The sequence below is a fragment of the Phycodurus eques genome, chromosome 12, assembly GCF_024500275.1.
Source record: "Phycodurus eques isolate BA_2022a chromosome 12, UOR_Pequ_1.1, whole genome shotgun sequence".
NCBI lineage: Eukaryota > Metazoa > Chordata > Actinopteri > Syngnathiformes > Syngnathidae > Phycodurus > Phycodurus eques.
The window spans coordinates 4,848,461-4,861,409 of record NC_084536.1 but is presented as its reverse complement, the minus strand read 5'-3'; the positions used below and the strand labels follow the sequence as shown (position 1 = coordinate 4,861,409).

The window sequence follows — 12,949 nt, the reverse complement described above, 5'->3', positions numbered from 1 at the left end:
CTGTCTAAAGCATGCCAGATATGTCAATAGCATGTGCACCTTAATGCAACGCAGAGTGAAGGAACTCGCGACACGATTTTAGAAGCACGTTTCAACTAGCTTGCTATCTCGTGACCTCGAGCAAAGATAAAATGGGAGTTTTAAAATCCAGAATTAAAAGCCAGACATTAGCATATGAACACATTCTGCCGCTCGATAAATGTTGCTAATATTACTTTTCTGTCAGCAACTAATATAAATACACCATCTCTTGTACCAAAACATGCGCTCGCATTGCTAGAAAATAAATTTGGTAAACAGATATTGACAATCTAAGAGGTGGCTGGCTTGACTTCATATTTCTAGTCGAGGCTGGCCTGACCACGGGAGAATTATTATTTTTTTTTTCCACGCTGTTAAGTGTTATAAGGTATGCCATGGTGGGCATTGTAAGGTAAATTAAATATATGGTTGAGCCTTAGAAGAGTTGTAGGTGGCGAGTGTGGGCATGTTTCTGTATGCAAAGGTGTCCCTTCACTCATTTGTGCATTTTTGCTCTCAAGTGACATAATATGTGTCTTGGCAGTGTGAACTGAAAAAAAACAAAAAACTGCATGGACTAGCTTCTGATCGAAATCAGATCTTTTACTCTTCTTAACAGTGAGTTCATCGACTATGGTACTTACTATATGAACAGCCGTAGACTTCTACTCTGAGGCCCATCCAGCCACTTGGATTCCAGCGGAGAGGGACGAATCGAAGGAAACGGGCTCTTAAAGAGTGAGAGAGCTTGTTCTGGACGACACCCTCTGAATTGACATTCCCGACAAACGTCTGTGAGAATCAGAAAGAAGACGTTAGGCTAAGGCAAATCATTAACACAAAGGATGGCAACTGTTTTCCCTATTAAAGGAGATGTTATGTTTGTTTAATTTCACAATTTAAAAGACTTCCCATTTGTAGTAATAACTGTAATTTGTCAAAACATCCCAAATGCAATACACCCTATTTAAGCCTCCTGTTATTTACTAGTTTTTTGAGGGGTTGGTCCTCTCTCATGAAAATGAGCTACTGATCATCACACCCGCTCTACTGCAGAACCAGTACCAAGAACTAGCTTTTGTCCCCATGATGAACCATTTAGGTTAATGGTCGTTATTCCTCAAATGTACCAACATTTTATGATTTTTACACCTCTAATGCATCATATTTGCAACATCTTTAAGGTGCTAGAGACCTCTAATATACCATATTTATATCATAATTAGTGATGTACACACCTCTTATGTATCATCTTTACATAATATTAAATGTTTTATACACATCTAATGTACCATATTTATGTATTAAATGTTCTAGACACTTCTATTGTCCAGTATTTACACCATATTTATTCATCTATACACCTCCATGGTACCATACTTACATCATATTTAATCTTCCATACACTTCCAATGTACCACAATAACATTATATTTAATATCTATACACCCCTAATGTAAAATATTTACATAATATTTACTGGTCTATACACCTCTAATGCAAAATATTTACATCATAGGTAGTAATCTATACACCTCTAATGTACGGTATTTAAATGTGTAATGTTCTGTGCACTTCTAATGTTCCATGTTCACATTGTATGTAATATTCTATACACCTCTAATGTGCCATGGATACATCATTTTTAACGGTCTATATACAGTTAATGTAACATATATATACACCATATTTAATGTTATATACACCTCTTTATGTACAAAATCAAACTTGAAGCACATCATGTAATGCAACCTATGATGACAACCTATGATGAAGCAGCAGAGACTGAATATGAAAAATAGAGCCAGAATATTAACCGACACCAAGGCTAACCTGAGGAAGAGGTCTTTCCTCCTGCTTTTGAACTACACACTACGATTCTATTTATAATTAAAGATAAGAATCATCATGTGGTTGGGAAATATCCTTTCATATTTGTCCGCCAGAAAAAAAAAGGCATTCTCACATCCAGTAACAAAACATGTCACAGCGCATTTGTGAAGCCAGCTCCCTACAAAGCCAAAGGGATATACTAGACAATGGAGTCTCTCCAAAGACTAATGATGCTGCTAACTGATTCTTGCCAGGTGACATATTCAATCAAAAAGGAATCATGCCGCAAAGCAAAGAGCCGCAAAGGATAAATCTTTGCTTGTGGGATTTGTGACGAGTTCACAGTCAAGACATGGACAGAGATGTTGGCGTAGTTTGCTGTCTTGGAGCAAACACAGATGCAAGCCGCCTGCGGGACGCTGCAGAGCCCTGGCACCATTAAATACGGAGGCTGCTTCACACCAGACAATCGAGGGCCCACGTGCAGCCATTAAGGGCGAGATTGGCACTTGTGCCAAGGAGGAATGAGTCTTTTCTTAAAACAGAGACCTAATATGTTAATTTGGACGGCTATACTGTAGTTCAATTTGGCAAACAGCTCCCAAAGCTTGGCTGCTCATTTCATCCTCTGTCAAAACATAAACACTTTCATAGTGCTTATCTTTTCCCCCCCAGCCCCGGCACCATTACAGTTATGACAGAGAATAAGCCGGCGTATAATATGTCTGCTTGGAAGCAGGTGAGAGCATATCAATCCCAGCAGTAAAGCCCAGCCCAGTTCAGTATTGTGCAGTTTTGTTTGTTAAAACCTGGAAATTGTATCAAAATACCGAACATGCTTTGTACCACTTTTTAGCAAGGTAGTGCATTAATGTACAGAAATAATCATCATCATCATCAGCATCATCATCATCATGACGATGACCCAGAGAACTCTTAATACCCTCTACTGTGCAAAGGGCTTCCTGTTTAAACTTTACAATGGCAAAACCAACCCCTGTGATAGAAGAAAAGAGAAAAACTAAAGACTTTTACATTTTAGGTAAAAGCGAAGGACAAAGAAGTTTTGGCCTACTCAGGAAAAAACAAGGGGGCTTAACATGGTAAACCCAACCTCAGGAAAATCCAGCTGAGAACATTCGGCCAAAGAGACCAAATCACTGAAGATGCTACAATCTCGCCACTGAGGAAAGCCTATGGATCTAATCTCTTGAGACAATCAATCAGGGTTCGGCTTCGGCTACACAACCCAATAAAGACATTGTCACTGTTGAGGCAAATGAGGGCCTTGGCATTGACTAAACCATTTGCAGCCTGAACACCAGAAGACCAACATTGGACCTTCCCTGTGGAAACCCTTTGGGGCCTAACCTATGGAGAATCACACTTCCTATAGCTGAAGAAGGCAAATACTTAGCACAGCAGAAGCAAGCAATGACTTTGCCATGAAACAAACCATCTGGAACCAAAATGCTCGCATTTAAAGCTAGGGCCTTGCCAACTGGGGAAACTCAATGAAGGCTGACCTCAGGAGAGAACGAAGCAGGGTTTCTTCAACTAAATCAACCCACATTTGGAGCCTAACCACAAGACAAAAAGCTAACTTAGGCCCTGCCAATGAGGAAGCCCTTTGGGGCCAAATCTCAAGGGACTCAAAATCAGTTCCTTTAGCTAACAGAGATGTTTGTTTGACAAAAGACATCTCCATATCTGATGTCTAAACGCCATTCATGTTTACATACTGTATATCATATCATATATGTGTAAGTCAATGATATACTGTACATGTACTTAACTTTTTTTCCAAAGATGCCAGTGATAAAGAAAGCTAAACTGTTTTCTGGGTTTGGTCACGTGATGTTCCACATAAGGTATATTGGACTCTTTGGATAAAAACACAAACAAGGCTAACGTCTGTAGAAACAAACTGGGTTATTTCCACCAAAGAAAGCAACTAAGACCAAGTCACGAGAAAAGCAAGCATGGGCCTTACCACTGAACAAAGCACTTGGAGCCTAATGTGTAGAGGAAAGGCTACTGTAGAAGCAATTTGGGCCCCAGCTTCCGTAAAGTCAGGATGAGTTCTCACCACTGCCTAAATAAGCTAAGACTCAGGCCAGGCTGAAAATAAATGAAAAAAAAGAGCACGTGAGAGTGGAAAAATCATCGTCGCAGCAGTTAGCATCTGTCCTCAGGGTCCAAAGTCATATGTCAGACGACAGCTAGGCGATAAACAACCTCATAACCTTTTTTTGTTCCAAAGGGAGTTCGAGTGCTTCGGGTCCAACTGAACTGTTTATTGTATCTTGGGTGTAGGTGTGGAACAATGACAATGATAAAAGGCAGTTGAAGAAAAGTTCAATGGGAAGAAAAAGTTTGGCCATGAAGGAATTCAAAAGATACTAGCACACATATGCATGTACCAAGTCTTTTCCAGAAGATGATGTTGCTATTTTCTTCCCCTGAATGGCTACCTTGAGAACAAACTAGTTTTTTTCTGTGGAAACATGAACACATTCACTCATTTAAACCGACCTTTAATGATTCACTAGCATGTGTTATACTGAATTTGTCATTTCACAGAAATACCACCATCTGCTCTTGCGAGTGGTTGTGTTGCGTGTGGGTGTCTTCCCAGTGGATTGGTATTAAGAACACAAAGGACATACGGAACCACATGACGACGCCCCCGTAGCGCTGATGATCACCCAATTATGACTTCTGTTCTGCCTAATCTTTTTTTTATCATTTTCCCCCCTTAATTATATTTTGTCCTCCCTTCTTTTCGTATTAAAACTCTTAAAAGTAAAACCGCAGCATCGCCCAAAACATCATAGCACTGACATGTTATGTTATCATCAAGGTGACATTTGGACCTTGAAATTGATTATTCATATTTTCATTATTTCCAATCGGAAATAATACTTTGAAATCCACACAAATGCAAGGATTGTGTTTGACCTTAAATGCTCCACTGTGGCTTATTTCCCTCCAGCAGTGCATTCGGAATACCACAATATGCTGTACGTATTTCAAAAGCCTTATTTTAAGTTTTCCCTCTAATGGTGGTTTAGTGTGAGCTACTATATAGAAGTCCTCCAGGGAAATGCATGTGCGTAGTGGTTTGACTCTGGGCAAGGTCGTGAAATCCCAGCTCCCATGCTCCCTCAAGCTCCTTTAAGTGGCCAGGGACAAGTTGGAACGTAGAATGGCGTCAGTCACAGCTAGCAGACGGGGTTCGCTCCCGGATGAATTTGTCCAAATAAATAAAAATTGGAAAACGGGACACATGAGATTTCATCCCCAGAGAAAGAGGGGAAGCTGTTAATGAGGATGCAAGCCATCCCACAGTGACACACGCACAAACAGCAATAATGAAGTCACTAAGGGGTTAAGTCTGTTTATGCACCCCAACACTGTGGAAAAAATCTTTGGCCCCCTTCAGGCTTTTTTTCCCAAGACTTTGCTGTTGCAAAGAGGCTACATGCATGGAGGAGAGAGGAACATATGGAAATACTGTAGCTGCGTTCCTTATTACTAAATTGCCTTTTGGGGACGTTTAACATACTTAAAAACACTCAAAAGTTTTAAAACTGGTGTAACCGGGCAAAATGTCTGCATTTTACCCAGGACAGTTAGAAAAATATTAGCTAGGCCACTAGTGTGTCTGATTGAAAATACAGTATGCATATTATGACTGGATGCATGAAAATCAAAGAACCTATTCGGGTCGTTTGCCATTTTGGTTCCAGGGGTCATACCTGAATGAATTCCTCCTATAGGGAATTCTGTCAATTGCCACCATCACCAACAGAGATGGGGGGGGGGGGGATCACAACTGTGCTTGTCTCAAGTCAGGCCTAGTACACAGATAAAGCCAATTAGGCAGCTTTTTTTTCCTGATTTTGCCACTTCCAAACCATGGACATCAAACTCCCGACTATTTTATGTTTTATAGGATTATTTCATCAGATTATCTTTTGGTCAGAGGTTTGGTAGGTGTGGATTTGTCATGATAATAAGGTCCAAAAGGGGTCGGGGCCGACAATCTTAAATATTTCAATATTTACGCGTGTATTTATGTGTGTGGGGGAAGCCGTCTCCCAACACCTTGAATTGTGACATGGAACAGAATGTAGCCAATCAAAGAAGTGCCCTGACTCAAGAACAAGGAAACGACCATAAATTTAAAAAAAACATCTTACCTAATGTTGTTTTTTTTGGTTGTTTGTTTTGCTTTTTCCAGAGCAAGTCCTTTTTTTACGACAACGCCATTTTACAAGGCTCCTGCCTCCAGCAACCTTCTGAAAACACTCGGCAAACATCGGTGCATATCTGGAACTGTTTCTTCTTCTTCGGTTTTGTTCGAGCACATGTGATCATGCTAGTTCTGCATTTTTTTGGGGGGGCCAATAACAATATCAATCTGATCCGATGTCAGCAATAACCATTTGTAGTATGGAATGTTAGAAAAGGTTTGATGAAGTGATATTACTCTAACAGAGAACAATAATCAGCAACAGTAGATATGAGAAAAACTGACCCATTTATTATAAACAAATGGGTTACATAAAGTACAACCCCAATTTCAATGAAGTTGGGACGTTGTGTTAAACATAAATTAAAAACAGAATACAATGATTTGCAAATCATGTTCGATCTATATTTAATTGAATACACTACAAAGACAAGATATTTAATGTTAAAACTGATAAACTTTATTGTTTTTAGCAAATAATCATTAATTTAGAATTTTATGGCCTCAACACGTTCCAAAAAAGGTGGGACAGGGTCATGTTTACCACTGTGTTACATCACCTTTTCTTTTAACAACATTCAATAAACATTTGGGAACTGAGGACACTAATTGCTGAAGCTTTGTAGGTGGAATTCTTTCCCATTCTTGCTTGATGTACAGCTTCAGCTGTTCAACAGTCCGGGGTCTCCGTTGTCGTATTTTACGCTTCATAAAGCGCCACACGTTTTCAATGGGAGAAAGGTCTGGACTGCAGTCAGAATGTGGTTTGGCATTGTCTTGCTGAAAATAAGCAGGGGCGTTGCTTGGATGGCAGCATATGTTTCGCCAAAACCTGTATGTACCTTTCAGCATTAATGGTGCCTTCACAGATGTGTTTAGTTACCCATGCCATTGGCACTAACACAGCTCCATACCATCACAGATGCTGGCTTTTGAACTTTGCGTCCGTAACAGTCCGGATGGTTCTTTTCCTCTTTGGCCTGGAGGACACGACGTCCACAATTTCCAAAAACAATTTGAAATGTGGACTCGTCGGTCCACAGAACACTTTTCCACTTTGCATCAATCCATGTTAGATGAGCTCGGGCCCAGAGAAGCCGGCCTGCGTTTCTGGGTGTTGTTGATAAATGGCTTTTGCTTTGCATAGTAGAGTTTCAGGTTGCACTTACGGATGTAGCACCAAAATGTATTTCCTGACATTGGTTTTCTGAAGTGTTCCTGAGCCCATGTGGTGATATCCTTTCCACATTGATGTCGGTTTTTGATGCAGTGCCGCCTGAGGGATCGAAGGTCAAGATCATTCAATGTTGGTTTTCGGCCTTGCCGCTTACGTGCAGTGATTTCTCCAGATTCTCTGAACCTTTTGATGATATTATGGACCGTAGATGATGAAATCCATAAATACCTTGCAATTGTACGTTGAGGAACATTGTCCTTAAACTGTTCGACTATTTTCTCACGCACTTGTTCACAAAGAGGTGAACCTCGCCCCATCTTTGCTTGTGAATGACTGAGCAATTCAGGAAAGCTCCTTTTATACCCAATCATGGCAGCCACCTGTTCCCAACTAGCCTGTTCACCTGTGGGATGTTCCAAATTAGTGTCCTCAGTTCCCAAACATTTATTTAATGTTTTTAAAAGAAAAGGTGATGTAACACAGTGTTACACATGACCCTGTCCCACCTTTTCTGAAACGTGTTGAGGCCATAAAATAAAAAAAATAAAAAAAAATAAAAAAATTATTCATTTAATGATTATTTGCTAAAAACAATAAAGTTTATCAGTTGAACATTAAATTTCTTGTCTTTGTAGAGTATTCAATTAAATATAGGTTGAACATGATTTGCAAATCATTCTGTTTTTATTTATTGTTAACACAACGTCCCAACTTCATTGGAATTGAAGTTGTAACTTTAAACATAGGAATGTACTAGAATTTAATAAAATAAGCACAATTTTTATAAGAAAATCCTGAAAAATAACATCAATAAAACCAATAATAACAAAAATATATACTTACATTGCAACATAACCACAAATTACAACAGAAGCATATTCTATATTTGAATGGATTAAATACAATTTTAAAAGTTAGAAAACCATGAAAAATAACCTCAATAAATAATTTCTACAAATTATACTTTTAAAGTGCAAAATAACAAAGTTTAATTCAGTTATTTTTTACTGTCTATATATGGTGGGAACAGCATTTGTTTTCTCCACGTGCGGTGGCAATGCATCTGGGGTATAGTTTTACTCACTGTTCCTGCTGTGCACGTCTTTTTAACTCTGAGGGACAGTCAGGTGCACACAATTGAGATACACACTTGCAGTAACAAAGAAAGTAGAAGTCACGATCGAATATTTTTAATATAACTCGTTTCTCACAGAGTTTGAACAATATATGCGTGAGAGTATTGTTATATTGCCATTGTGTATGCGTTTATACAGAGTTTGTGGACCAATATTCATTATTTTGAGAGCAATCAGTGCCGCAAGTTCTATTCTTATATTCATTAGCTCGTTAATGTTTTTCATTTATTGTGTGTAAGCTTTGAGCTTGCGATTTTTCTGAACATAAAAACAAAGAAAGACACGAAGTTTGTGATGTATTTGAACGTTCAATAGGTGTAATTCTTTTATGTGTGTTTATTTTTAGAGTGAATTTCAACTGGAGTGTCAATAAAGGACTTTAAGCAAGCAACATTCACTTGTACTTCTTGCTACTAAGTTAGCACCTCAGCAACCTGTTGTTTTGATCACGTGGGCTCGGCATGCCGTCTGGGCGCTGCTTGATAGAAGTGCTAGAGCGTGTATGGAATGGACTGCTTGTATGAAAGTGTTAAAATCAGAAATTTTATATCCAGTCCGTCCAGCACGGTGGACGACTGGTTAGCACATCCGCCTCACAGTTCTGAAGTCATGGGTTCAAATCCAGCCTCTCTGTGTGGAGTTTGCATGTTCTCCCCGTCCTCTGGGTCCTCTGGTTTCCTCCCACATTACAAAAAAACATGCATGGTAGGTTACTTGAAGACTCAAAATTGTCCGAAGGTGTGAATGGGAGTACAACTGGTTGTTTGTTTAAGTGTGCCCTGCGATTGGCTGGCGACCAATTCAGGGTGTACCCCGCCTCTCCCCCGGAGTCAGCTGAGATAGGTGCCAGCACACCCGCGAACCTAGTGAAGAGAATGGATGGATGGATGAATAGATCCAGATTTTCCAGATCCAGAAAATAGATATTTTTTTACTGACATTGGACCGATTTCCGATCTCAAAGATCGGATTGGGACACCCCTACTCAAACACACAACTTCAAAAATCATTATACATTTTGATATCTGAGTGTCAAATCAAAACTCATTTTACATTCCAAACAACGTCAGCATGTTTTAAAAATTATTTTTTTTTTTACATCTCAACATGTTTCTGTTTGCAGGATATCTTAATAATTCATGTTCATTTTACAAGGTTGTTGCATTTCCAAAATATGAGATTTGAGAGGGTTTTGTCTGCAAACAAAGCATGATTTGGCTTCATAATGATTCCACCAAGACTGGAGACCCAACTGGGCTACTTCATGCTGGCAGTCTCATTGCAACTGGAAAATGTTGTTTTTATTAATTAACTTCATTATTACGTTCATGCATTAATTTTTAAAAGCATATCTATACAAATTTACTTCATTCCAAAACCGTATTTATTCCACATACTGTTTTAACTTAAAAAACAACAACATTAAAACAGATTTATTCCATGTACTGTTTTTAACTTAAATTTACCAAGTTTTACTACTTCACTTACTCAGTTTATAACTTACACTTTCAAAGCTTATTTACATATGGGTCATTCCACTGAGGTTATACACAATTTGTGACACGTAAGAAAAATTTAAGAACTTGAATCATTTTGTTGAAAATATGTTAATAAAATTTCTTTGAAGTACACCAGTTACATTTAGGGGTTCATGGGATAAAAACATACATAGTTTACTTAATATGACCATTATTTGACCAGTGGTCGCTTGTAACACTGACTCGAGATATGAAAAGCTGTTTATTGTATGAAAACCTTGGGAATTTTTCACACAAATACTAGGGTTAGAGTAGGTTCACAAACCGATTTATGTCCAACTTGTTAATGCACTGCAAAGTATCGAGCAAAAAATTTACTTAGAGCAAATATAGATGTGTGTAACATTGACTAAAAATACAACATTGAAAATGAAGGCCCTGAATACTAACAGTTATAAGTGAATTAATTCAGTGGATAGCTGATGTCTCTACAGAAGTCAGTGTTAGTAAACGATGATACATTAAAATACAATACATAATACATACATAATACATATCTCTGTTGTTGACCAATACTGGCCACTCATGCCAAAGTAGCATCTGCTCCATTTGCACACTGACTGTGGAGTATCTGCAACATTTGCACAATCAACATTGTCACAGATTATCACGCTACTAGTCACTTTAAACTGCATACACTCCTTGAAGTCTCGGCGCCCTTTGCACAATGGTCATTGCACCGGACTATTGCAATATTAGTCGTTCGAACTGCTCTAAGTGCATCTTTTTGCACAATTGTAAAAAAAATACAAATAAAATTGTACCGGCATTACCAGATAACTAGCAACCCTTTATTGCTCAATGACTGTTTTTCTCTGTCTTTATGTTTCAAAAGTGTTCTCTGTCAATTGACTGTTTGTCAATATTATCTCTGACTATTTATGAATCAATTGATTAATCCTTCTATGATTATTTTTGGAGATTATTGCATCAGTTCCAAATAGCCGTCGTAAAATGGTCGTTGTTTGTTTACAGTTATGAAATTGAATGGCCGCTTGCTCGTAACGCGTTTTGACCGATAAGGTTACGAGCACGATGCCTATTTCTAATAAGTGCCTCTAAGAAATCTCGCAGTGGAATGTCATTAACTTCTGTTGAATGGTAGGTGCACTCTTTTAGCAGATATTGGCAAAGTGGTTGCATGATTTTGCCGATATTTTTCACACTGTGCCTATTTGCGTTGATGACTGCTAAAAGGTCACACTTCGGCGCTGGTTAAAAAACGCAAAAATGCGTTTGACATGGCTTATTGCATAATAATTGGAGGTGGAAAATTCTTGATGCAATATTATTTTATATCTACATGTTGATACCTTGCCCTGCGATTGGCTGGCGACCAGTTCAGGGTGTACCCTGCCTCTCGCCCGAAGATAGCTGAGCTCGGCTCCAGCACGCCCGCGACCCTAGTGAGGAAAAGTGGAACAGAAGATGAATGAATGAATGAATGTTGATACCTGTTTACTGACGATACTGTTGTGTGTTAATATTTGATGCCTTTAAATGTATTTTGACGTTAATAATTGCTCGTAACATTACAGCACATCCGTAGAATGACCCATATATCATTTTCAAATCGTTATGATTATCCAGTATGAAAATAGATCTGTGGCATGAGAGTCAATGCCTAATGCCCCTTTTCCATTGTACCGGTTCTACCCCCAACCAGCCCCGTGGTCGCTCCTCCATTATACTTTTTCGAGGCCGAGCGGTCACAATGGCACCGCTTTTCAGAACCTCCTCCGACCTGGTTCTTAAACGCAGGCCAAAGTGGACCGTGACGTAACTGTCATATGATTGACCAACAAGCAAGTTAAGCATCTAAAGGAGGCTGCACACCGACCAATGCCGCCGAACCGGGCTCAACTGTCGCGTAGTGTGCATGATTAGGAGACTGTTTTCATGAGTGTTTCATTCTCTCTTTGTGTAAGATGCAAGATAACAAGAAAAGCAGCTTCTGTAAGACGGCTTGAAAAACGTCTGACAAAGATTAGGTGAAGAAATAGAGGATGGCTGCAAAAGTATCGGGAGAGAGCCTTTTCAACATTCCTCCTCAAACCCTTTCCTAATATTGATACAAATTTAAAGAAGAAGCTCATTGAGGGAATGGCCAATCAGATCAATCAAATATTACTTTTAAATTGGATTTTATTTTTATCATGTTTTGAATTGTCAAATTTTTACTGTATTCATTTATAATCGAATAAGACTTTGAATGGAACCAATCTTTTCCTCGGACTGATGTTTTTTGATTGTTTCGGTTTTCATCTCAAAGGATCGGCTTGAAATATTTTATCTCATTCTATAAACATTTTTACTCCTCTTCTTGAAAGATTACTTCGGCTATAACATAAATTAAGAACAGGTCATGATTGTCTCATAAAGAACGTTGAATAATTCTAGGTCAGTAACAAGTGCAAAAGATCATTAAGAGAGGGAGCACCTTTAAAGAAGTGTGGTTAAAGTTTTGCCCGACATCTGCTATGGTTACTCTCTCGAGGCGTGGCCTAACTTAAGCGGGGCCGACGCTTAATAGCTTTATAGCTGTTAAAACCGAGGCGAATGTTTCTCGACAACAGCTTAAGCAAGCTCCCGTCGCCGTTTACGGTCCATTGAGTAATACGTAGGGATAACAGAGAGCTTTAACCCTTTAAACGGAGAGCCGGTCAGGACTCCCTTAGTACCTAAGGTGCAGGGGAGCCTGAGGTAAGCAAGATCTGACCCAAAGTTTATAAGACAGTGATGAGGCCAGTCATGATTTACGGATTAGAGACAGTGGCACGGAAGAGACAACAGGAAGCCGAGCTGGAGGTGGCAGAAATTAAGATGTTGACGTTCTCTCTAGGAGTGACCAGGGTGGATAAGATTCAAAATGAGCTCATCAAAGGGACAGCCAAGGTTAGATGTTTTGGAGACAAAGTTAGAGAGAACAAACTTTGATGGTTTGGACATGTCGAGAGGAGAGATAGTGAGTATATTGGTAGAAGGG

The 12,949-nt window shown here is 39.1% G+C and overlaps 1 protein-coding gene across 1 annotated transcript in view; it reads right to left on the bottom strand.

Annotated features, from left to right (window-relative positions):
• Positions 1–12,949, bottom strand: part of LOC133410850 (contactin-associated protein-like 5) — a 152,712-nt gene that overhangs the window by 92,205 nt on the left and 47,558 nt on the right. The window contains exon 4 of the mRNA XM_061692422.1: positions 666–813. Within this exon, the coding sequence (XP_061548406.1) occupies positions 666–813 (148 nt within the window). The remainder of the gene's footprint in view (positions 1–665; positions 814–12,949) is intronic.